A 25,588-nucleotide genomic window follows, 5' to 3' on the forward strand; every position below is an offset into this window, starting at 1 on the left:
GTCAAAGTGGAAAACCACTATGACTTCCAAGACATTGCCAGCGTGGTGGCCCTCACCCAGACCTATGCCACAGCAGAGCCTTTCATTGATGCCAAGTATGACATCCGGGTCCAGAAGATAGGCAACAACTACAAGGCTTACATGTAAGTGGGGTGGGGTATCCCTAGATACCCTTCACTGTCTCTTCAGCTCAGGGGAGAATCTCAGCCTCCAGGTAGGAGCCAGCTGTCAGTTCAGCCTCCTCCGGCCACATGCAGAGAACAGAGAGAGGGCACCATTCAAGTCAGGGAGTCTTGGCCTGGCTTCCTTTCAAGGCAGAGGAGGGGTTCCTGAACCAAGATGAGAAATAAAATTAATATTTATTTTCACTAGCTTTTAAGTAAAACCTGACGTTCTCCTCAGTTCTGAATAGAGGCAACTCTCTAGTCACAGCATCGTGTGTGATTTGTTACTAAAGATAACCAGAGAGATTTTTGTATCGCATATACTTGTGACAGGTATCTCTACATACCAGTTACTTTTATCACTACTTAAGAATCTTGTAGTTAGACTTGCCACTACATTTATACCTGTAAATACTCTTGTTATTTACAAAGGAACTTTTTTTTCTAAGTTCACATTGGTTTGTTTTATTTTTGATAATTCTACTTTTTATTTATTTTGATAACTATTTTTTTCTATTTAATTATTTTAAATAATTGAGTTCCTTTGTTGTCCTGTGTACTTTATTTTATACATTTATGCACTATATATATATATATATATATATAGGCCACACCTGCAGCATATGGAAGTTCCTGGGCCAAGGATTGAGTCTAACCTGCAGCTATGACCTATGCCACAGCTACAGCAATGCCAGATCCTTGATCCACTGTGTTGGGCCTGGGAATCAAACCTGTACCTCAGCGGCAACCTGAGCTGCTGCAGAAACATTGCCAGAGCCTTCACCTGCCGTACCACAAGGGAACCACCATACACATCTTATATATTTTATACATCGAAAGGAATCCACAGGCTTCCCCTGGCTGCCAGAGGATGAAAAGGTTAAGAAACTCCTGATGTAAATATATAGCCCTGCAAACACTACAGAGCATTAAGAGCCTAGGTGGCTATGAAAATTGATGACATTTCCACATAACTGTCCACTTGCCAGAATGGAACAATAAAGTTTCCCTCCAATAGAATTTAGAAAAAGAAAAGATTTCAAGACTACCCAATCTTCCATAATATACATAAGAATGAATAGGGCTTACAAGTCCAATTTTGGAAATATTAACTTCAAACTTGAGAAAAAAACTTAAGGTAGTATTTTCTTTACAAATGAAGAACGTTACAGAGTATGAATTTGATCTTTGCCTCTCAGAACTTGAGCAGACATCAGGGTTGAGCAGCTTCCCTCTCCCTTACCCACCCATTTCCATTTTCCTTCCCTCATCTTTCTTTTTACTGTTATACTCCTTCTCCTCCCCCAAGTTAGTTAGGAGCCCCTTCCCTGCACTCCCTTCTTTTAACCCTTCACACATTTCTGGTTTAGCACTTTTCACACATAAGTGTTTGTACCACTCTCCTCTGAGCTCTAGGCTGGAAAGACAGAGTCCTGGCCTGCTTCCTAGGACAGTAGCAGCTGCCTTGAAGGTGCCCAGCAAGTGTGCGGGGAAGAGCCTTTGTGGAGAACTGAGGCATAGAATCTTTTTTACCTTTATTGACTGGATAAATACTTTTTTTTAAAAAAAATAATTTTTAATTTAAGGTCTTTCTGCTTGAGAAAGGAATTTATGGTTTCTTTAATATTATGTACAATGTAAGACAGGATAATTTAAAAGACCATTATGAAAACTAGTTAATATAATCAGAAAAATCGATAAGTTCAGGCACCTAGGAAAGCAGATTTTCTATCCTTTAATTTCAAAATCCCCTACATTGGAGTTCCTGCTAAGCACAGTGCTTAAGGATCTGGCATTGTTACTGTAGTGGCTCAGGTTGCTACAGAGGCACGGGTTTGATCCCCAGCCCAGTGCTGGGCGTTAAGGATCTGGCATTGCTGCAGTGGGGCATAGATCGCAGCTGCAGCTTGAATTTGACCCCTGTACCAGGAACTTCCATATGCCACAAGTATGGCAAAAAAAAATCCCCTAAATAATCACAAAATATTTATGACAGTGAGGCAACGGTATCTTGATCCTTAAAAGGAGACACTGCATTTTTAAAGGTTGGGATTTCCAAAAACAATTTAAATGAAGCATAAGAAAAGAGAATCCTCAAACATTGATGAAGGGTGGGCGACTAGAGCAGCTTTAGAAAACATTTATTTACTTTCTTATTTGCAAGGGGCTGTCAGTTATTTGGGAGAATGTTGAGGTCCTCTCAGCTCCTCATCCCAAAATTTGTGGCCATCCTCTTGCTCTCAGAAGAAGGAATTGACTTGGCAATAGCCAAGATAAAGTTTGAGATTTTTCCCTTCTCCCCCAGCTCTCACCCAAGGGACCCAGAGACAGCCATATTGGGTGGAAGGAAGAAAGGTGCTGTTCCTGCTCCTCTGTCAGTAGGCAATAACGTGGGTCCCTCTGGAGGTCCTGTGATGACCTGTGAGTCCTGAGAGGCAGTCAAGCTGTCCCTGAATGGCTTCTTGGTTTCTCCTCTGCTCCCATATGCCCCAGGTGGCCTGTGTGGATCTGTGCCCTGCATCCCATTGTTAGAGAAAGGTGTAAAGTGTAAGGGACATTATTGTTACTTGTTCAAAGTTTCTGAGACCCTATTGTGTACGAAGGTGTTGTGCTGGGGACATGAAGCCCAGCCTGGTCACAGGAATACACCTGTGAAACACCAATGTTAGGGAGACAGTGTAATCTTTACTATGATCTGTCTTTGTGTTTCTACTTGTGTTTGCAAGCCTCTCAGTTGTCAGTTGTTTGTTTTTTCTGAACTAGGTAGTGGGGTATAGGGGAAAGCACAGCACAATAAGAGTCCTGCATTCTTATCTTGTATCTACTTTGAATAGATGTACCATCTGGACAAGACAGCTAACTGTTCTGAGTCTTAATTTCCTTGTCTGTAAAGTGGGGGCAAGAATCCCAGCTTACTCACAACAGGGGGTTTGCAGTGAGGCTCTGGTGGGGGATTTGGGAAGGAAGAATCTTGGAAGGTAGCCAGTACCGTACAAATGTGAGGAGTTGTTATTACCATATCAGTCGACTCACTGGCTGCCTCAGGGCTGAAAGACCAGCTGGGTGTCTCAGTTTCTCAATGTCTGAAATCAGATTTCTGGGGAGAGTACACCTGAGAACTGCTGAGTGAGAAGCACATCATCCAATCTTCCGTCATAATGAGTGATAAGGACGGCACATGAAGGGCTCTGTCAGTGGTTGAGCAGGGCTTTTCTGTCCCCTAGGCCACCACCTTCCTCTTGACTGTCTGAGTGAAGACTAATTTAAAAGACATATTTTTGATGTCTTACAGTTTATTTAAAATCATATCAATTGGTCTTCATGACAACCCTGTTCACACTAGGATGAAGGAGACTCAGAGAGGTGAAAGGATTCACCAGAGGTCACCCTGCCAGTCAAGGGCAAATCCAGAACCAGAAACCAGGCCATCTGCCTCCAGTTTAACCCAAGACTAGTTGAGTCTAGCACATGTTCATAAACAGAGGGTGCAGAGGGTACGAAAGAGAAGAGGTTATTGACTTGATTCCATCAGCTCCATTTGATGGATGAAGGAATTTCCCTGAAGAGGTTACCTGGCTTGCCCAGAGTCACATTGCTGATAAATAGGCCCGCAGAATTGAATGAATGAATATGTGAGTCCGTAAGGAAGCCATTGAAGGAGTTCCTATTGTGGCACACCAGAAACAAATCTGACTAGGAACCATGAGGTTGCGGGTTTGATCCCTGGCCTTGCTCAGTGGGTTAAGGATCCAGCGTTGCCATGAGCTGTGGTGTAGGTTGCAGATGCAGCTTGGATCTGGTGTTGCTGTGGCTCCGGCATAGGCCTGCAGCAACAGCTCCAATTAGACCCCTAGCCTGGGAACCTCCGTGTGCTGCAGGTGCAACCCTAAAAGGACAAAAGACAAAAAAAAAAAAAAAAGCAAGTCATTGGGAGACATTCCTGGGAACCCTGAGGGTATTCCCAGGGTCAGTAGAATTCAATTTGTATAGCCCGAGTCAGCCCAGATATCTAGTGGGGAGGCTGCTGGGAATACAGACACAATGTATACCCTCAAGTGGCTTATAGACTTGTGGACAGAAGACTTAGCTCAAATAACTGAAGTAAACGTGGAAAAAGGATTTTAAGTGAGGTGCAAGCTCTCTGCATCCTAAGGAGAACGTGTGCTCCACGGAACCAGAGCAGTCTGAGTGGGACTCTTGTAGAAGGAGGAGAGCATTGCAGGTCGAGGTTGGCAGAGGTGGCCAGGCTCTAGGCTGAGATGGGCCCCTGGGCTGTTTGTGGGAGAAGCAGGTGGGAAAGCAGCAATGAGCCCTCCTCTTGCTGGCACACCTCACTGTCTTCCCTGTCCTGGCGGGACCTTGTTGTAGGAGGACGTCGATCTCAGGGAACTGGAAGACCAACACCGGCTCTGCAATGCTGGAGCAGATCGCCATGTCAGACAGGTGAGTGAGAGGATGAATCACCCCTGAGCCTGGCGAGGGGCGGGGGCTTCTGTAGACGAAGAGAAATGAGCCCTGTCCAAAGGGAGCCCCTAATCAGCCCAGACAGATGTAACACGAAGGCCCAAGCACCTAGTTAACAAGATCAGGCAGGACTAAGTTATGTGCTAAATTATGGAGATAAAGACTGGACAGACCATAGAAGCTCCAAGAAAGAAGGAGTCACTTTGGGCCGGAATAGCCAAGGACGGCCTCCTAGAGTAGATGAGACCTGCTCTGAGCCTGGAAAGATAGGTAGGATCTGGAGAGCGAAGCAGGAGGGCACCATAGATAAGGCAGTGTGCTTGATGGGGATGGCAGGCCAAGGGGAGGAAGGGGAGGGGCAGGAGAGGTGGAGGCAGGAAGGAGAGCATGACCAGCAAACAGGCTTGATGGGAGCCAGGGCCCCAGCCTCAGGATACCTTCCCATCCCCTCCAGGTACAAGCTGTGGGTGGATACCTGCTCTGAGATGTTTGGTGGCCTGGACATCTGTGCTGTCAAAGCTGTACATGGCAAAGATGGGAAAGACTACATTTTTGAGGTAAGGCTTGCCCACGGAGTATCTCAGTAAGAGACAATCCCAATGGCTGGAGGCCAAGCTTTTGGCTTGAGAATGACATAGGCAGCCTGGACTGCCTTTAGCTTAGCATCCCCTGGGCCATGGGAAGGTTCCAGATGATATGATCGGGGGTGTACATAGCAAAAAGCATCTGCCAGTGGGAGGTATTGTTTCCAGCCAGCGAGGCTGACCCACACCATCGGTAAGAGATGCCAGACCAGGATTCCTGGGTCCTAGCCTGCCACTCCTCTGGGAAGACTAGTGATTTTGACATTCTTGGTTTCAGAAAGCTGGCCTTGGGCATCATTCAGTCCAGTCTGCTCATTTTGCCAGTGAGGAAACTGAGGCCTAATACCGTGAGCATGTGCCCAAGACCACAGAGTGAATAGGTGTCTCAGCTTGGGCTAGAACTCAGGTCTCCTGGATGCAGGAGGTTCTTCTAAGCTCTTCTCTGAGCCTTGGAGATACTTAACACACCTGGGCTTCCAGCACAACTTTTCTGACTCTTTGGCCATATTAAAGGAATCAGTGGCCACATGATCTTTCACATACATTCCTGCCCAGTTTTCCTGGGAGCAGGAGAGGCTCCGTGCCAGGAGTTGGTGAAATTTGCAAAGGATTAGCATCTGGAGCCCAAAGTGGACTATGGAATCTACTCCATAGTCTGCTTAGCATATAACCTTCTGGATGGTCATACTTCCTCACTCTGGGCAGGCCTCAGTTTTCTCATCCATGAATGAGAGCATTGGGCTAGAGTCTATGATCCTGGGCAGGCAGACACTTCCTAAAGGAGGAACACACTGATCTGGACCTTGAGGTACAGGGAAAACCAGGATTGGTGGTAAAATGAGAAGGTATTCCAGATCATTGGCAAAGGCAGGAATCCGTCATTTAGTTGGGCAGAGTATGTTGTGTAGGGGCAGAAAATCTGTGGGTGAAAATGACCTTCCAGTGTCCTGGGGCTCCTGTCTGCAAGCCTCAGAGCCCCAGGCTGGACTCTCTCCTTGCTCTCCCCCTTTCCTCATGACCTTCAGTCACTAGACTGAAGTCTCACTGATCCTTGGCCTAGGTGAAGGTTGGGGGAGGCCCAAGGCAAAGATTTGCAAGAGAAGGAGACAGAGGGCCAATTTGTGCAAAGGAACATGCTTCCAACTGAAGACAAAAGCTCCAGCTTCACCCTGACCTATCTCTGCTGACTTAAGTCCTACTCACTCTGAAAGACTGTACTAGGCTCTGGATGTTTCCAGACCTTCTCCTAACCTGGACCACTCCTCCACCAGGTCATGGACTGTAGCATGCCACTCATCGGGGAACACCAGGTGGAGGACAGACAACTCATCACCGAACTGGTCATCAGCAAGATGAACCAGCTACTGTCCAGGACCCCTGCCCTGTCTCCTCAGAGACCTTTAACCACCCAGCAGCCACAGGTGAGCAGGGGATAGACACAGGAGAGCCAAGAACCACTCCCAAGCCCACTGCTCTAGACTTTGGTGGCTCTAGGATGGAGCAGAGGTCAGATACCCGCAGGCCTGGGTGGGATCTATGGAGTCTTTTCCTTCTCCCCCTCTTTACCTTCTCTCCCCCCTAGACACCTGATTATCTTCCACTACCCCTTATAGGAACCTTCTCATTAGCAGTCTGCAGGATCAGCTATAGAACTGTCCAGAGATGGAGTGCCGGATCTCTTTCCTCTAAACTTGAAGTCTCCAGGGAACCAGAATCATGTTCCCCTGGGACTTAAGATGCTCCCACTTTTTAACCTGAGAGGTCTCTGAGGAAGGTCTGGGTCATATCTCTCATTAGCTGTTCACTGCCTGAGGGGTCTGCCACATTTACAGAGAAAGAAGGGTATTTCTGAGAAATCTGCTGATAGGGAGAAAGGGAGAGTCAAGTCCCTAATTCTGGGAGAGAATAACAAGGTAAAACTCAAAGTAGAAATCTGCTTTCCTTCCTATGGGACAGGAGGCAGCTTTCTTCAGTTGACTGTGGTACGTGACCATGGCCAATCATGTTCACAGAGACAGTACTCCAGCTGCACGTCTAGTGGAAAATCCACACTCAAGTTTTTGTAGAACCTCAGGCCCTGTGCTTCTAGAATAGGCCAAAGAAAGTCAGGGACCCTGGGTCTGAGGGCCTTTAGTCCCACGTAGGAGGCAGCTCATTTTGTGAAAACATCCCCAAACTCTTCTCTGCATTGAACTTTTCCACAATGGAGTAGTAAGAACTTGGAACAATGAATCCAAGAACTGAGTCCTAGTCTAGCTCTTCCCCCTCAATAGCTGTGTGACTTTAGGGGGAAGTTACTACCATTTCACTTATCCCTTGTAAATGAAAATCTCTCAGCAATCTTTCTTTTAAGATCCTACTTCAAACAGTTAGGGAGGCTAACTCAGAATGTGGGCTTTGAAGCAAGAAATACCCAGGTCTGAATCCTAGGCGCTCCATTTACTGGCTTTGTGACCTTGAACAAGGGCCTTATCTGTGGCTCAAGAGAAATGTGAATAACAGCACCTATCTTCTAGGTTGTTACAAGGATCAAATGAAATACGGCATAGTGCGTCATAAATGCTCAGCGAAAGTTACCTATGTTATTATGTAAGAAAGCAGCCTCTGGGTGTGGGGCCCTAGGCTTAGGCTCTGAGATCATCACACCGTCTTCTAAAGATCAGGGATTATACTTTAATCAGAAACCAAGTCATTGGATTCTTGAAATCTTTCAGTAAAAAAGAAGAAAAGGAGGGGGAGAGGAACACAAACGGTATAAGATAATTTGGATTATTTAGTATAGAAGCAAACTACCCCACATTTATCTTCTCATCATTTGAACATCACAGGATCATAGCCTGGAGGCATAGTTGCCTTTCCTAACAATGGGCCTGAACCATCAGCAGAGTTATATTTTAGTCAGTATTCCATGTTCTGTTTAAGAAGGCCAGAATCATAATGTATAAGAAGGATTTCTGTAGAAAATGACTAAAATAAAACAATATGGTAAGTGGCAAGTGAATTCCTTCTCTGAATCTCAGTCGTGCCTCCCACCACAGCCACTCCCGTAATAGAAATGATAGCTGAATACCTTTTGAGCTTTAAAAATCTCTTTGAGTAGAATTCTCCTTCCATGCTGACTGATATTGGATGAGCTTCTGGGCCAACAGATGTCAGCATTCCCTTTGGGTATCTAAGTTGAGAGAAGCTCCATATCTAAGCTTTCGTGTGGGTGCTTCACACCTTCTACAGGCAGCTTGTGCTGTGTGGGGCCTCTGACCAAGTGCAAGTGCAACCCATTCCTCTGCTTCAGGAGCACAGTCACTAGAGAATTACGTAGGGTAATTAGGAGAACACAGCTTAGCTGTTTGTTAGAGATATAAGTCTGGTGTTCCTGTTGCGGCTCAGCGGGTTAAAAACCTGACTTGTATCCATGAGGATGCAGGTTTGATCCCTGGCCTCCCTCAGCGGGTTAAGGATCCAGCATTGCCACAAGCTGTGGTTTAAGCCGGTGGCAATAGCTCCGATTTGAGCCTGGGAACTTCCATATGCCATGGGCGTGACCCTTAAAAAAAAAAAAAGAGAGAGATAAGCCCATTTTTAAAATATTGTGCTTAACTGCAGGTGATAAAAACATTTCCCTGGTTAAAATAATATCAGGCCTGCAATAGATTTTATGATTTTGTAAATCTGATGGAATCAAGGTGTTTGAGTTTTAGTCTTGGCTTTTGTTCTAGGGGTTGAGACATTCAGGAGCTAGTTTCAGTGTTCAGAGTTTTTGTTGGGTTTCATAGGCATGCTTGCTTGGTTGATCACCTGGTTGAACTCAGTCTCCAACATCTCCCTCCCTAGAGGTCAGTCGAATACCACAGGGCCTGAGAGGCACCCCCCCCCCCAGGAGCTACCTCTTCTTCACACACTCTTGGGTCTGAGGGGCCCCCACCTTGAATAATTAAGACACTCCTATCGTTCAGGAAATTCCAAAAGTTTAGAGGCTACTTCCCAAAGTGGGAGGAGCTTGGGAACAAAGGCCAGATCTCTCTTTGGGCAAGGCCAGATTCTTTACTACATACATAATTAGCAAATGTCTCTCAGATACTTTCATGTCTTATTCATCTGTGTTCTCACTGATTAGCACAGACCTAGCCCAAAGTACATGCTTAAAATTAGTTCATAGGACTTAGGGCCACAGTGATAAATGAGATGCCCATAACCATCCTGGCTTTGCTCACTGTGCCCAGCCACACCATCAAGGGCCTTTGTGGTTTTTTGTTTTGTTTTGTTTTGTTTTGTTTTTTGCCATTTCTTGGGCCGCTCTTGTGGCATATGGAGGTTCCCAGGCTAGGGGTCTAATCAGAGCTGTAGCCGCCTGTCTACACCAGAACCACATCAATGCAGGATCCGAGCCACATCTGCGACCCACACCACAGCTCACGGCAACGCCGGATCCTTAACCCACTGAGCAAGGCCAGGGATACAACCCGCCACCCCATGGTTCCCAGTCGGATTCGTTAACCACTGCGCCATGACAGGAACTCCCATCAAGGGCCTTTGTATTAGCTGTGTCCTTTCTCTGAAGTGCTTCCCCCCCCCCTTTTTTTTTGCATGGCTGGTTCCTTTATGACTGTATACCTGATATTCCCTCAACCATCCAATCCAAAGTTGCCCCCTAGCCACTGGCTACCACCCCTCCCTTCTTTAATTTTCTGCACAGCACTTGCTGTCAGTTAAGGTAATTTTCATCTGTGTGTTTCTTTGTCTCTTCCACTCGAATGTAAGCACCTCAAGAGTGGGGATTGTTCACTGCTGCATCTCTCAGTAGCCAGTACCTGGCAGCTACTGGATGTGCTAAGGGTGCACCAAGGAGGGGTGGGGGCATGGTCTGCTCAGGTAGAAAAGTCCATCAACAATAAAAAACTGTCTGCTTTTTATTATCACTACGTGATAGCAATTCTATGTAAATGACAATGATAAGCCACTCCCACCTACCCCTCCCTCCATCTGCCATTGCAACACATATTTGTTAGAGGAGTTCCCAATTGGAGTAAGTGTCTTTAACAGCTCTAGCAGCATATTGGGCTTGGTGTCCTATGAAGGATTCTGGTAGAGTGCAAATGGAAGAGATGTAAACAAAGCACGTCACCTGGGTCCCAGCCAGGACTTGGCACAGCGAACTGAACCCTTCAGTGCTGACTAACTAACGCACGTTCCACTCCTCACACTCAGGCCCCTCTTGCTGGCCTCTTTCTTCTGTGGCTCTGGCAGCTCAGGCTGCAAGAGATTCTGTCCTGAGTCACAAGTCTAGATGCTGCTTCTTACCCAGTATTCTAGGTCAAGACCGAGACAGACTTATGGCAAGCCATTTGTCTCTCTTTCTTTCTCCCTCTCTATCCTTGCCTGCAGCTCCCTCGTTAGAGCTTTCATTTCTTGGACTCTCAAAGCACGACGAAAAGAGGCTTGGGGGCTGGGGGGAACAGAGAGCCTCCCTTACCTTGTTGTTGGCCAGCCTCCTAGCCCAAAGTAGATTAATTACAGAAAGCTGAGAGGAAAATCATGGAGGTGGGCCCAGGTCAGCTGCTGGACCCAGTTCAAAGGAATAGGGGCAGGGATGTAAGAGGCCCTATCACTGAAAGCAGGCAGATGAGTGGCAGAGCCTTATCTGGCTGATGACAACTTGACCCCAGCCTGGCTAGACTCCCTGCTTTGGGGCTGCCCTGAGAATTGGCCAGGGCAAGTGACCCCCCCACCCCACTCCATGGGCTCTGGAATGTTTTAGGGAGACTGTTCTCGAGGTGGCAGTGACACCTGGTGGCCAGTGACAGCCGAAACCTCCAGGCTCTGTACCCGCAGAACCTAGGTTCCCTGTAGGCCTGCCCTGCCATTCCCCTCACACTCACTAACCCCGGGGTCTGTCGTCTGGCTCTGAGTTGGGCCTTATATCTTGGGCTCTGGAGAAGTGTGTGCTGCTCCTGAGACTCCCAGGAACCAGGGAGAGAACTACAGGTGGACAGAGCTTTCAGGTCATGAAAAAGGTGGCAGCATGGGGTTCTTCTTCTTGTGGCTAGTCTGTTGTCATTTCCCATCTCACGGCTCTTTTTTATTTTCTTGTAAAATCTTCCAGAGCTGAAGGGCTAAGTTGCTAATGAAGGGTTTGCAGACACCCATGAGCTTTCTATTTGGGTTAGATCCTTGAGGACAGATTCTAAGATTCGACCTTTGGAAATATTCATGGACAAAATGTGCCCAGAAGGAAGATGAGGCTCATTCCCCACCTTGAGCTGATCAGAGCACACCTCCAATGTTGCTTCTGATCTGAGGGTCACAGCATAACAAGGATGAAGTTTAACTGGCAGGTGCTCAGAGGACAGAGGCCTGGAGGTCAGGGCATTTGGCAGATGTGTTCTAAACACTAAAGTGGCTGCTGTGGAGTAGCAGTCGTCTCAAGGAGCCCATGACTTAATGTGGTCAGCTCTCTGACAGCTGTCGTGGGACAGAACTGGTGCTAAAGGCAAAGCTGCTGGAAGACGTGAGTAAAGTCTCTGAGAGGAAATGGCTGCTTGGGGAAGCGGTACTGCTGATGGCCCAGCCACTTGTCAGGCACATTGTGAAAGGCTGGGCTGGGGGCTAGAGCTGTTGGAACAGGCAACTTTTAAAAATCTCCTTTCCGGATCTGAGATGCTCTGATCCAGGCCGTGTGCTAGCCATGGACCCAGGAAAGGCAGCCATGAGGCTTTGAATTCAAGGACTGAGACCTCATAACCTCTGGCCTCTGGTAGAGCATTATGCAAGTCCTTTTTCACTGGCTCTCTGGTTTAAAGAGCTACTCAAAAATATTCCCAGCCAGGTCTTTCCAGCTACAAAGGGCTCAGAAAGATGAAGTCTCATGAGTGTAATAAGACCAAGATTGAGAAGGGGTTTCCCTGGAGTTTAAAGGGCCATGTAGGTAGGGAGGAAACACAGCTCAGACCCCACACACAGTACTAAGAGAGCTCTACTCAGCTTAGAAGTCGGTTTCAGACAAGAAAGGCCTTCCTGCTTCCCACAGCAGGACTGCTTTAGGGAATTTGTTCCCCAGTGAGTATAAGCTGGAGATGTGAGATTTGAGGCAGGTTCAGATAAAGTCACTAGTGACCAGATCCCTTAAAAGACTATTAAGGGAAACTGACTATTTTGGGGCTGTCCTAAGTTTTAAGGGACATCTTTAATCACTTGTAGCTGACATTCTAACCTCGGGTGACCTGGCCCTCAGGGCCCCCATAGGTCTCATGGACTGCCCCCACGGGACCTTCCTGGTGTCTTTAGGAAACCACTGATTGTGGGAGGAGATGAGTGCTGCCGTTGGAGAAGCAGTTCCCCTCACCAAAGGAGGAGGGGCTCATTCTTGGGCACCTTTTATAACCTTTCAGAAGAAGGAAGATGGGCACTGGTGCCTGCAGGAGTGATCCCAGAAAGGTCCCAAGGTGCCTGCAAACATGCTGTCCCCTTTGCTCTGACTGAACCTACAGCCTCCCGACCACATTCCTTCCCGCTGCCTCATTCCCCCTGGGGTCCTGAACCGGGGGAGTGGGGCCTGGGGAGCTGATCAGAATAGCTCTGTGGCGTGTCCGGCAAGTAGCCTGGCCTGGCCTCTTTCCTGGGGCCAGACCCTGAGACCCTTTCCCAATTTCCTGTCTCAGATATGCTGAGCAAGCACTGGCTTTCCTCTGTGGTGGGGGCAGATGGACTCAGGCCAGCAGCTCTCAGGAGTTGAGTCACTGGATGTCTTTCCTTCCTCAACTTTCCATCCTGCTGGGACCTCAGAGAGGAGCTCCTCTCTCCCAGCCTGTCTGCTGAAAGCCATGGGATGGCATATTAAAGGTGCCTTTGGGAGAAACCCGCAAACCTTCATCCATGGGCTTGGTTTCTCTCCCAGACCAGTGATTTCCTTTCTAATCAGCTCAAGAGCTAACATCCACTGTTTTTGAAATGACTTTTCTGCATCTTCAGGGACGTTGCTGGAACAAGTCAGTGATATACAGAGGGCATGGCATAGCCTAACCCAGAATCCACACCCTCCCCTTCCCACCCTGAACTGCTGTGCACCAGGCAACAGAAACCACTCCACAATATCTTCTCCACTGATGCACAAAATCCTAACATTAAAGCTTAATTCCTTTGGATTGATATTTATTATTATTTAAATAATAGTAATGATGCCTGGTTTACAAAGCACAGCGATTATTTGAGCCTCACAACCTGAGATGGTTTGAGCTGGTGTTTCTATCTCTGTTTTACATATCATCAAAGAGAATGTAAATAATTTGTCCAGGGTCCCACAGCTTCTAGGAGAGCTAGATCTTTTGGTCCCCAGTTCCAGGAGTGCTCTACAGTACCCTGCACTGTGCCCTTTTGATGCTTCATCAGAGTGTAAGGATGGTAAGAATGGAGAGAGCCAGCCCTTGTGACCCTGTGTGGAGGAAACCCTCCCTCTCCCCCTCCTTTAAGCCCATCCTGAACCTCCCAACCTGGAGGCACGGGTAGCTTCACTAACTCTCTCCTGCTCTCCCTTCCCTGGCTTCCCTGGTCACTAACGCCCATGGTCTCAGAATGCGGGACCCAAGTCCGGTCTGCTTGGATGGGGAGCAGCAGTACACTCTCCTTGCCAAGCGCCTTAAAGCCTGCACCTGCAGGATACCTCTGCTCGGGCCTGATACCCCTGGATTCTTGGTGGGCTCAAGACTCCAGCTAAGGGAATCTTGTCTCCTACCTCAGTCACCTATAGGACCAAAAAGAGCATGAAGGACTTAATGGAAGCCCAGAGCCAGAAGAGCCTTAGAAGTCACCTGCCTTCAACTGCATGAGCCCCTGCATGGCATCAACTGCATGTCCAGGCCCTGCTTAAACACTAATGCCAGGAGGTTCACTATTACCCATACCAGCCCTTGATCTTGATCAAATTTACATTTGACTAATGATCTTCTACTCAGTCCTGAGGACTTCCACAGTTACCTCATTTAATTCTTAGATAGCCCTGTTTGAGAAACTGAGACTCAGAGATTAAGTTAGTTGCCCAAAGTCACATGAGGAAAGATGTCATTTCATACTTCTCACCATCCTATCTGCTCCATGTACCTATTTTATTCCACTGGTGTCCACCTTAAAAGAAGTGCCCGGGGAGTTCCCGTCATGGCACAGCAGAAACAAAGCTGACTAGGGTCCATGAGGACACAGGCTTGATCCCTGGCCTCACTCAGTGGGTTGAGGATCCAGCGTTGCTGCGGATCTGGCATTGCTATGGCTGTGGTGCAGGCCGGCAGCTACAGCTCTGATTTGACCCCTAGTCTGGGAACCTCCATATGCCAAGGGTGTGGCCCTAAAAAGAAAAAAAAAAAAAAAAAGTGCCCAGAACCGGTGTTCTGTCTCATTGCTGTCTCATGAGGCTTATCAGCCAAAGAGCAATGGACCTGTGACCTCCCCGTATTGGGACACTGATGCACCGCCAGCTGCATCACATTTTTGGCGGCAGCATTACAAACTAACACTGAGCTTGTCTTTCCCTAAGCCCAGGATTGTTTGCGGGTTTTTCCTTATGCTTTTGTAAGCCCATTCATTCCTCTTTTTTGTGTGCAGCTGGGCACAAGCATTGGACCTCACATTCTTACCTGTTTGAGTCAACCCAGCTTCCTGAGGGAAATGCTGCAGCTCAGTCTGGCCCTGAGTTCCTGCTGTGGGCTGGCTACAGGCCAGACTTTGGCAGTGACGCCAGAGTGGCCAGACTTCTGTGGAATTCGGCATCCCAGGCGGCTCTTGGTGACTGGAGACAGATTCCATGGTAGCCAAACCCCACAGGGAATAGGCCCTCTGCCCCAGCAGACGGAAGGCTTGTAGGCGGGGCCAGAGAGTCTCAGCCTGGCAAGGGACAGTCCTGCGGGACTCTTCTCCCGCCTCCCATAACCCTTGGGAGATCTTCCGTCCACAACTTCAGTGAAGGGTGGAGCCGGGGACAGGAGAAGCTCCCTAGGCGCCAGACAAGGGTGGCCAAGGCGCATTCCCAGGCTCCAGCCTGGAGGACAGCTTCTGGAAGCTCGTTCCTTAAAGCTTTTGGAAGGGAACTCTGGGACGTAGTTCATCCTTGGGTGTCTCATTTATCTATTTCTGAGGCTAAGGGAAGCCAGGGCGAGGCTTCATGGTATGATTACCCCTCTCAGCTCATGCTGTGAGTTTTACCATCAGAACTTAATCTGTGGGATTTTTGGAGTTTTTCCTGGAATCATAAGCTCTCAAAGTTGGAAGAAACCATATGCTCATCTAATCTGTCTCATATTTAATAAAGGTATAGTCTCTACAGTGTCTTTATCAGGTAATTCTCTGGCCTCTGCCTGAACACACCCACCTCCTAAGACAGCCTCTTCCACTCCTTTTACTACAGGAAGTGCTTCCTGTAAGTGAAAGCCTACCTTTAGGAGCTTTTCCCTCTTGGCCCTGATTCTGCCCTGGTGCTGTCTTGACTCCATAATTGTCTCTGAAAATATGTCTTCTCTCGGGGGAGAACATCTTAAGTTGTTCTTGATCAGTGACTGAGGCAAGTCATAGACAGCTGTCAGTGGTACAAGGTGAGGTCCTGGGGGAGGGAGCCAGTCTAGTGGCCCCACAAACTGTATGATTTTCCTATCTTTCATCTGAGTGTCCCTCTCAGGCAGTGGCATGACACTGCTGGCTTGTCAGGGAGCCCAGAGGAGGCTGTACCATCATAGCTGAATGAAGTTCCCTGAAGCCCAGGAATAGGAGCACACTGAAGGAGGTGATCCATCACGGGAATGAGACCTAAAAAACAATAAAGCTTCAGAGGAAAAGGCTTATCAGTGTCACCATTACCATCGCCTGTTGTATCTTATGTAGCACCTATTTGGGACAGGTGCTTATAGATATCTCGATAGATAATCTCACTTTTATTTTATTTTACTTTATTTTATTTTATTGCTTTTCAGGGCCACACCCGTGGCATATGGAAGCTCCCTGGCTGGGGGTCCAATTGGAGCTATAGCCGCCAGCCACAGCCACAGCAACACCAGATCCAAGCTGCGTCTGCGACCTACACCAGAGCTCATGGCAACACTGGATCCTTAACCCACTGAGCAAGGCCAGGGATTGAACCCACATCCTCATGGATCCTAGGTGGATTCATTACCGCTGAGCCATGATGGGAACTCTGATAATCTCACTTTATATCACAGAAACCTTTTGAGGAAAGGCAGGTGCAGGAGGAAAAATAACTTGCCCAAGGTCACAAAGCTAGTAAGTGGGAGATTTAGATTTAACCCCAAAGCTCAAATTCTTCAGCCACTCTACTGCCTAATCTTAAAAACTTTCAATTGGAGCCCCAATAGCAGTGTGCATGTGTTTGTTTGGGGGTGGGGTTGATGCCCTGCTCAGGTAAAAAGGCAGCCCTGGTATCCTCTGTGCCCATTACCCAAACACTGTACCCTACAGACTTCTCTTCCAATTGGCAGCTGGGCCAAGAGAAAGAACTCACAACGGGAAGGACCCTTAGGCCTGAAGTGTCCCTAACTTGGCTGAGTTCTGCAGTCTTGATGGAAACAATTTCTGCTGCTTTGAGGCTTATTTTGACTTTACCTTCTGTGCCTAATATGTAGGCACTTGTAGCAGGCCTCATGTTTAATTCTCTAACCCAAGGATTTTCAGAGATGCTCACCAGAGTTGACACCAAATACAATGTAGTTTAACATTTATGGTTTAACATTCTTCTCTTAAAAGATTTATACTCTAGTCTGTTTTGGTTTTCATTGTTGTTACATGGTCATTTATCTAATAAGCATTTATAAAGGACCTCTTATATGCTCAGTCCAGTGCTTGATGACATTGGTAAAATGATGATAGTCTTAAATTTTCTAAAACATTCCCAATTTTAACTCTTACCTTTTTATTTTATTTTATTTTATTTATTTATTTTTTGTCTTTCTGCTATTAGCTTGGGCCGCTCCCACGGCATATGGAGGTTCCCAGGCTAGGGGTCGAATCAGAGCTGCAGCCACCAGCCTACGCCAGAGCCACAGCAATGCTGGATCCGAGCCGCATCTGCGACCTACACCACAGCTCACGGCAACGCTGGATTGTCAACCCACTGAGCAAGGGCAGGGACCGAACCTGCAACCTCATGGTTCCTAGTCGGATTCATTAACCACTGCGCCACGACGGGAACTGCAACTCTTACCTTTTTAATAAATAGTTCCCATATTGGGCCATATATCCAAATTTCTCTTTGAAAAAAATGGGCACCGGTTAGGGAATTCATGAGAAGGTGAAGACACATAGTCCATGTCCTTTAGGACCTGGCAGTCTTCTTAGGCACATCATCCCAGTCTTCAAGATAACAAGACAGCACTGCAAATGCCCCCTTCAGACGTACAAGTCTAGTAAGTGCTACCATCGGATTTCAGGGAGGAGATGACAGTTGAAAGGCACAGTCCGAGGAGAGATTTCATGGAAGGGGTAGAATTTGACTTAACTTCCAGGATATGTTGGAGTGGATTGGTAGACAAGGAGAAAAAGGTATTTCTGGAGAACTAGCATAAACATTGGAGTGGCCTAGACTAGAGAATAGCCAGTGAAGGGTCAGGCCTGGAAGGAGCAGATTTGTTTAGAACATGAAGGCAAGAGGCTAGAAGGGCCAGTCTGTCCATGCTGGAACAAGTTTCTGCTGTCAGCCTGAAGAATGTAGATGTCATCCTGTAGGCAATGGGAAGAGAACGTTGGACTGCCAGGGCTCACATGCCAGCTGCATTGGCCATTTCTGGGCAAATGACCTGTTGGCCTCAGTGTCCTTATCTAAAACTTAGGGACGTTGATAATAGTATCTACCTCATAGAACTGTTGTGAGGTTTAAGGGAAATACTGCATACAATGGTCCACTGTGTTAGCCAGGAATTATTTAGAGCAGTAAAGTGATACAGTAAGAGAAGGAGTTTCAGAGGATAGGAGGTGTCCAGAAGATCAACTGGAGAGAGAATATACCAGAGAACTGGGAAACTAGTCTAATAGTCCAAATAAGAAATGGTATAGGCCTGACCAGAGTTGGTCAAGAGGAAGTGGTGCATCTTAGATGCCAAGACGGAAAAACTGGTGGGCCTTGATGGCTGACTGGACAGTGTGGGCTCCAGCTGGCTTATCGGGTGTGGGTGTTTCAGTGCCAGGGCTCAGATCCACATCTTGGATTCTCCAAAAGTCCTTAGAAGAAGAGGAAAGGAAGTGTGGGTGTTCTTGCTATGATCTGTGAGAGAGGGTCAGGATTGCGATAGAACGGGCACCCTCTGATGAGGTGGCACTGAGGACATTTCAAAGGCCCCCTGCCTCCTACAGTCTGAACTCCTCTTAGGCAATGCTGTTATTAAAAGACCATGATACTAGAAAGGTGAGCATTTTTGCTCTCCCAGTAGTTGAGCTGAAAATGGGCCTGAAGAGGCAGGAAGGGAGACAGAACGCCAGGTCGGGGCCCATGGGAACAGGGAGCGGTTTGGATGTGGGAGTAGGGCTGGGGGGCCTGTCACAAGGAGGAAAAGTGGGAGAGGCTGAAAGAGGAAGTGGGAGAAGGCTGAAGACACACAACCACCTCGCAGCCTTGCCTCCGAAGCTCCCTCTTTGACACCACTTGGCAGCCCTTGGGCTTTACAGAGCTTTTCAAGCCCTGTGCCGGCTTTAAGCTCCACATACTCACTGCCTTGAGTACAAATGTTAGACAGAGTGAAGTCACAGGCATCTTTGATCCTGTCAGGGCATAATCCGAATCACAGCTGGGAGGAGAGGAGGCCTGGGAGTGGAGCCATGTTGTTGGGTAAAACGCAATTATGCTGTTTGAGAGGGAAAAACAGCTTGGCCTTGAGCACTTTCACAAACATTAACTGTCTTACTCCTTCCCTCTGGGTAAGGAGGGTTCTGGGAAACAAAAGACTGTCCCCTCCTTCAAGTCCCTCCCTGTGGGAGTTCCAGCCCAGCCCAAAGCTCGGATCTGACCCCTGAGTCAGCCCCAGAGCTGATCCCACCAGGAGCTACCTCCACAGGGGAAGTGAGCCAGGTCTAGGCTAGTTACCTGGTCCGGCCCCCTGCCTCTCCTGCCGCTCTCTGGAGTTGGGTGTTGATCCTTCCTTCAGGAAGCTGGGCCTGTGAGTATCCATGGGAGCTGGATAGCAGCCCCTGGAGAAGAAACCAGGTGCTATTAGAAGACTCAAAGCTTCCAGAAAGAGTGAAATGAAAAGGGGGCTGGGAGGTCTCCAACACTGCCTGTCAGAGTGGTTCTAAGCCCCAGACTGCCTACACGTGGGGCCTCAGCAACACCCCAGAAGCTGTGAATCCCCTTGAGGCGTTTCTGGGACAGCAGAAGCTCCTGGGCCAGATCCCACTGGATCCCATGCTACAGCCATGCTACAGAGCCACACATTTCTCTTTGGAATCTGCTTGGAGTTCTGTTTTTATCTCTTCTGCATTTTTGTCTTCCAGAGTGGAACACTTAAGGATCCGGACTCGAGCAAGACCCCACCTCAGCGGCCAGCCCCGCAAGGTTGTTTACAGTATATTCTCGACTGTAATGGCATTGCAGTAGGGCCAAAACAAGTCCAAGCTTCTTAAAGTGATTGGTAGTTCATTTTCGAGACAGAAATTTTAAGCCAAAAACAAACAAGGGAAGAAAGGAAAGTGGGGAGGGGAGCCCAGACCCTCCCATCGGTGCCGGTTCTGCGTTTTTTCAGTGCTGCCTGGACTGTGTGCTTCCTGTGCAGTGTCGGCGCCTCTGTCTGGTTGTTTACCTGTTCCTGTTCGTGCTTGTAATGCTCACTTTTGTTTCTCTGTATAACTTGTGATTCCAGGGCTGTTTGTCAACAGTGTACAAAAGAATCATGCCTCTCCCAAGTTCAGTGTGACTATCCTCTGGGTGGTTTGATAGTATTTTTTAAAATATTACGTCATGTGGAGTGACATAGGACTGGGGGTGGACAGGGGAGAAACAAAGACTGCAAGAGTAAATCCCAGCTCCTCTCCTCCCTCCAGACTCAGATGAACCACCCTCCACCCGCCAACCCCCGCTGACCTCCATCCGTGTGCTTGGGATCTTCAATGAACTGTGTGCTTTTTGCTTCCTTTCTGCATGACTAGGGTAAATAGGTAGAAGTGTAAGAGATTCTCAAGGTCTAATTTCCATAGCTTTGTCCGTTGAATCTGGAGGCACCTGCCTTTTAATCCATTTGCTAAAATTTGGTGCATTTGAGTTTATGTGACTAGGCTGGCTGTGCCTGTAGAGCTCTTTTGTTTCTAGTGATGATGTGAAATACAAAGAACAAGCTATTTCCAGGAATGTGTTCTGTATCTGACATCCCAGTCTACCCTTTATTATTAACTAATTAGCTATGAGATTAGACAAAAAAAAAAAAAAAAAAGGGGCCGCTGATGTGCAATATCAAAGTGGACTTGTGAGTATTTTCTGTGTGTGGATCTCAGTCCCCCTAAGTTGTTTCTACTTTGTTGCTACTTCTGAATTGGCCTTATGTGCGCTTGTGGAACTGAGGCTGCTTCGTATTCCCCAAAGCTTGTCAGAGATGATTCTTGAACACTTTGGGACATATAGAATGCAGGGAGCTGGTGAAAGTCTGGGGAGGATTCCACCCCTCTGCTCCGGGCCTCTCCTGAGGTGTCACAACTTGTGAGTCAACACCCTCCAGTGGGTGCACTGCCTCCAGAACTCTGAGGTCCTCCTGCTGCTTTACTTTTCAGCTGTTCCAAGAGCCCTCCAGAGTCCAGAGAATGAAGAGCTTTATCTTTCCTGAGTCCTTCCTGAGAAGGACTGTCTCAGATTTTAGCTTGTGTTTGTTTGGGGCCACAGCTCCATAGCTGTGGCTCACGCATTTGTCCTCTTTCCTTCGTCCTGCTGCTTCTGGGCAGGGACGAGGCAGTTACTTAAATCAGGCCGGGTCAGTGCCTCGTCTTGCCATCTCCCTGCCAGGCCGGGAACAGGCACCACGTGGCCTCCTCTAGCACCACGGTCCGTGGGGGTTCAGGCCAACCGTTTGCCTTTTAGAAGAAGTGCTTCTCACTCTCCTTTTACCTTCCCTCTCACTTTTGTACTGACATGTCACCTTTCTGGATCACCAGGATTGAGGAATAACTGGTATTGGTGGTGTGTAACATGATTTCTGTCAAGGGACACGTGTCCTGGTTCCTCTTTTGATTGCTGGCAAATTCTGAGCTACAGGGAAATGCACTGAGTGTGAATGTTCTTGTCTGTGATTCCTCCCTTAGATGATGACAGTAGTCGATCTGTTGTAAATATATACATACATATGCAGTTACACGCTTCCGGGTGGGTTGCATAAGAATCAGGTCCTTAAATACCTCCCAGTCTGATGAAATGATAGAAAGGAATAGAGTAACATTTCGCAGAATGGAGGAATACATTTTATTTTTTTAATTTATTTTTGTCCAAGTGGTGAGCTGATGGTGGTGTTGCTTCTCTGCATGTTATCAGTGTGAACATTCAGGTGCTTTTCATGTGACATTTGTGAGCCACAAATACAAAGTTGCCATTTGATTCAGTCAGGCTCCAGGGTGGTGTCGGCCATGCTCTGTCAGGTGGGGGAGAATCAGCTTAGGTCTCCCTCGCACTGCCAAGCTCTAGCAGCCAGTGTACCCTGACTGTCATGTGCCCTCAGGCAGCATGCTAAAGACAACTCTGAGGCCTGGGGCATCCGTGTCACAGTGTAGGATTGCCGTTCAGGTGTTTTGTACCCATTTCTTTTCTGATGTTGTCCCCTTTTTTTGTACCGATCCAGCTGGGAGAACCCCAGCCAATTCTGGAAGTGTGATTGAAGCACCTCTCTTTTGTGACTCTTGTACAGCTTAATGTGCAATAAAGGAAAAGTTATATCTGTCTTCAGTGTTAAGTTGTAAAGTTTCTGGCTATTCAAGCATCTCTGTACAGGTGGGAAAAGCACTCAGGTTTCTGGTATAAGAGGCTGAGCTGTCAGCCTGCAGTACTTTACAAGAAAACGCTGATACAACGATGCCAAACTTTGGAAGAGGCACAAACTGGTTAACCTGAAATAATCTGCTAAATCTATCATCTTCACTAGTTATCTGATTTGAACTTAGAATTTCTTCAACATGCAAAAATCCATTTATTTATTTACTTATTTGTGTGTAACTAACCTTGGTGTTAATTGGTCATTAACGATAAAGTGGAGCCCACACCATGTAGAGGGGAAACTGGCTTACAGTCATGGATATGCAATGGTATAGACATACCGTTCTGCCTCTCCGGAGGTTTTAGGCATCCTGGTGTTTCTAGAAAACTAAGTTACAATATAACTCTTAGCTGTTGCTGCGTTTCTGTGAGGCCCATGAATGTGGACTCTGGGATTGAGACTGAGAAGTGAGATCTTCCAGGCCAATTGTGCATCAGGTCCATTAGTCAATATGTGCTGATGACGGCATCTTTTGACTTCTGAGTGTAGGAACCTCTGTCAGCAAAATCTGAGCAATCTGGTACCACCCTTACTGCCCATCAGCCCCCAAGGAAGGGATGGCCTTTTTTTCTCTCCAGGTCACCAGACGGTTTTCTGCCTCATGCTGGAAGGTGGGGAGTGGGGGGATCCTGGTCATTTGGAGGGCCTCTTCTTTGCCAAATGGTGCCCACAGCATCTCCAGGGGAAGATGGGAGAATCTCACCACACACGCCTGGGAAGGACTGGAGCCGCAGAGGATGGTGCTAAGAGGCAAAAGAGTGCCTGCACACAAAAGGTCCTAGTTGTGGGCATGAGTTCATGCTAAAAGGAAGACTTTCGGCAGGGCTTAGCAATCAGACACATAGGCATGGAGCGGGACGGACTAAGGCCAACTCCACAAAGACTGTGGAAGTCAGTGGTCATCAATGATCGTAAGGCACAGAATACTAACTGAAGAACTTTTTTGGTCCATTTGCATCTTTGAAACATTGCTACCTTGAAAGATAACTAAGACGAGGTGTTAATTTTTGATAGTTCCATGGCTGGAAACACCAAGGTCCAGAGAAGTCTGCTGACTTGCTCAAGGAGTCACTGATAGACTCTGTCTCGGGTTTTCTGACTCCCCAGTTCAGGCCAATCCAGGGCTCTTCCCACCACCTGCACTTTGTCTGATGTGTAGAACTTGAGACCTCCTAGTTTTTAGAAGCCTAGTGTGGGAGCCTCTGGGGAAGAGGGGTGGGTCCCTGTGGTCCGGGGGCCTTCTGTGGAGAGCTCACCTATGAAGGGGGTCACTCACCCTATGGTTTCCTTCCTGTCCTCCTGACTTCTGCTGTGACTGAGGTGCTGTGGGTCTGAGGAGGGGCACGTAGTCTGAGGGTAACCCGGGACTTGGGACTTGCGCTGGAGCCAGTCAGAGTCTCGGGTAGCTTCTTGTAATAGAGCTTATCCTTTGATTAATTAAGTAACCACACCCTTTGAGACATAGGTTCTAGTTAGGAAACCCTTTGATATGGTTAAATTATGAAGTTTTTCTTGTACTGAACCTAGGGGGCCCTGGGCAACCCCAAGGAGTGCAACCCCCAGGCAAGGTGCTGCCTCCACGCCGGCTCCCCCCTGGACCATCACTGCCACCTTCCTCTTCTTCCTCCTCCTCTTCTTCCTCCTTCTCGGCTCCTCAGCGGCCGGGCGGCCCCACCACCCACGGAGATGCACCCTCCAGCAGCAGCTCCCTGGCAGAGGCCCAGCCACAGAAGCCCCAGCCTCACCCACAGCTCAAGTAAGAGACAACTCAGCAGCACCTTCCCCTCCCCTCTTCCTGCCCCTCCTCTCAGGCCTTGGGCTCCAGAGCTGCTAGAAAGCACCTTCAATCAGACCTCCTCCTACAGATATTTTTGGGGGGTTTTTGGGGGGTTTTGTGTTTTGGTGTTTTTTGTTTTTTGTTTTTTTTGGTTGGGGGCAGGGTCGGGTTGATTAGGGAGGGTAGGAAAGAGGGAAGTGAAAGTCTGAGGTCTGGCTAGAAGCTCAAACCCCCCCCCCCTTCTTCCTGGGGAGTGGAGTGAGGCAGTTACTACCCCCTCCCCCATTCTTATACTAGCTTAGGGTTTTGAGGGTTTTTTTTTTAAACCCTATCTCCCACTGTTTTTTCCATTCCTTTTCTCTATGTATGTATGTATGTATGTGTCTCTCTCTTTCTGAAAAAAAAAAAAAAATTTTTTTTTTAATTCTCTTTCCTGCCTCTGACTCACAGTTTAGGGTGTGCCAATCACCAAGGCTGCCCAAAAGGAAAAGGGGGAAGTAGTTAAATCCATTTCAACTTTTTACCTTCAGCTTTGTCAGAAGGAGGTTGGTTCCCAGTTGGTCATCAGAGGAGAGGCCCAGATAGAGACCCCGAGGAACTCCATCCTTTGGGGCTCCCTCATTCCAGCAGTAACCCTAGAAACCCCATTGCACTATCCTGCTTCAGAGGAAGGAACTACAACTGGAAAGAACTGAGGGCCCCCAGAAAATAGTATAGCTGCACTTGGGAGGGGCAGTCCCTAGGTGCTCAGCTCCACCCTCTCCCCCAGAACCAGAGATGTCCCCAGACACAGATCCCAGTCATCAGTGTCAGCACAGACAGCCGCAGCCTCGGGGGAATGGAAGCCACCCACCAGTGCATCTCAGAGTAAAAAGATAAGACTCTTCAGGGAGGGAGAACAGGGGGCGTTGGAGCTCAAGGGAGCCACTCAGATCGTCTAGTCTCTGCACAATTGAGAAAACACTGCTCAAAAAGGTCTGATTCTCTCTGTCAAAGCCCTTTTGCTGGTTAGTGGCAGAGCCAGGAGGAGGGCTCAGGTAGTCCAGATGACTACTTTCTCTGGGTCTTCCAGTCCTACGTGATGGGATGGCCATCCCCTAGTCCTGTTCCCCAGCCCTGGCCAGGGCCGTGCTTCACAGCTCGCCTCCCTCCTCACCTCACCCAGTCCTTGTAGGCATGATGACTTTTCATCTCTCCTACCTTCTCTTGAGCCAGCTCTGGCCCCAGTCTGAGGGCAGATCTCTGGGTTGTCACTGCCTCTGGTCTGAAGCTGTTGAGTAGAGCCAAGTGGGAGGCTTATACCTGGTGCCCTCGGCCTGTGCATGCAGATGAGTCCCTGCTCCCAGGGGCCAGCATGTCGAGGCTCATCCCAGGCCAAGTGAAAGGCAGGGCACCTGTTCAGTCACTGCAGGAGGAGAGCCGAGCTCAGGTTCCTGTAGAAGGGAGTTTCCGGGGCTGTGCCCAAGTGCAGGGGAGGGCTGAGAGCGCTGAGGCACTGGGAGAGGAGTGCTGGAGCCAGAGACCAGCAGGAGAGAGACGAGGAAGAGCGAAGACAGCCATGGAGATGCCAGCCCACGTGTCCTCTTCTGCAGTGCTGCGTCTGGCCTCCTCGCGACC

General features: G+C 48.2%; 1 protein-coding gene and 1 long non-coding RNA gene across 2 annotated transcripts in view; one reads left to right on the forward strand and one right to left on the reverse strand.

Moving 5' to 3' along the window:
- The window catches only part of SYN2 (synapsin II), a 185,428-nt gene that overhangs the window by 157,830 nt on the left and 2,010 nt on the right, over nucleotides 1-25,588 (forward strand). Inside the window, exons 7-12 of the mRNA XM_047781047.1 lie at nucleotides 1-143; nucleotides 4,533-4,607; nucleotides 5,083-5,185; nucleotides 6,484-6,633; nucleotides 19,682-19,742; nucleotides 23,722-23,950. Of these exons, the coding sequence (XP_047637003.1) occupies nucleotides 1-143; nucleotides 4,533-4,607; nucleotides 5,083-5,185; nucleotides 6,484-6,633; nucleotides 19,682-19,742; nucleotides 23,722-23,950 (761 nt within the window). The remainder of the gene's footprint in view (nucleotides 144-4,532; nucleotides 4,608-5,082; nucleotides 5,186-6,483; nucleotides 6,634-19,681; nucleotides 19,743-23,721; nucleotides 23,951-25,588) is intronic.
- Nucleotides 90-25,588, reverse strand: LOC125127678 (uncharacterized). Its single transcript, XR_007135034.1, has 3 exons — nucleotides 25,172-25,588; nucleotides 19,275-19,378; nucleotides 90-329 (listed from the first exon to the last, which is right to left on the reverse strand). It is a non-coding gene; the product is annotated as an uncharacterized LOC125127678 (long non-coding RNA).

The sequence above is a fragment of the Phacochoerus africanus genome, chromosome 1 (genome assembly GCF_016906955.1).
Source record: "Phacochoerus africanus isolate WHEZ1 chromosome 1, ROS_Pafr_v1, whole genome shotgun sequence".
Classification (NCBI taxonomy): Eukaryota; Metazoa; Chordata; class Mammalia; order Artiodactyla; family Suidae; genus Phacochoerus; species Phacochoerus africanus.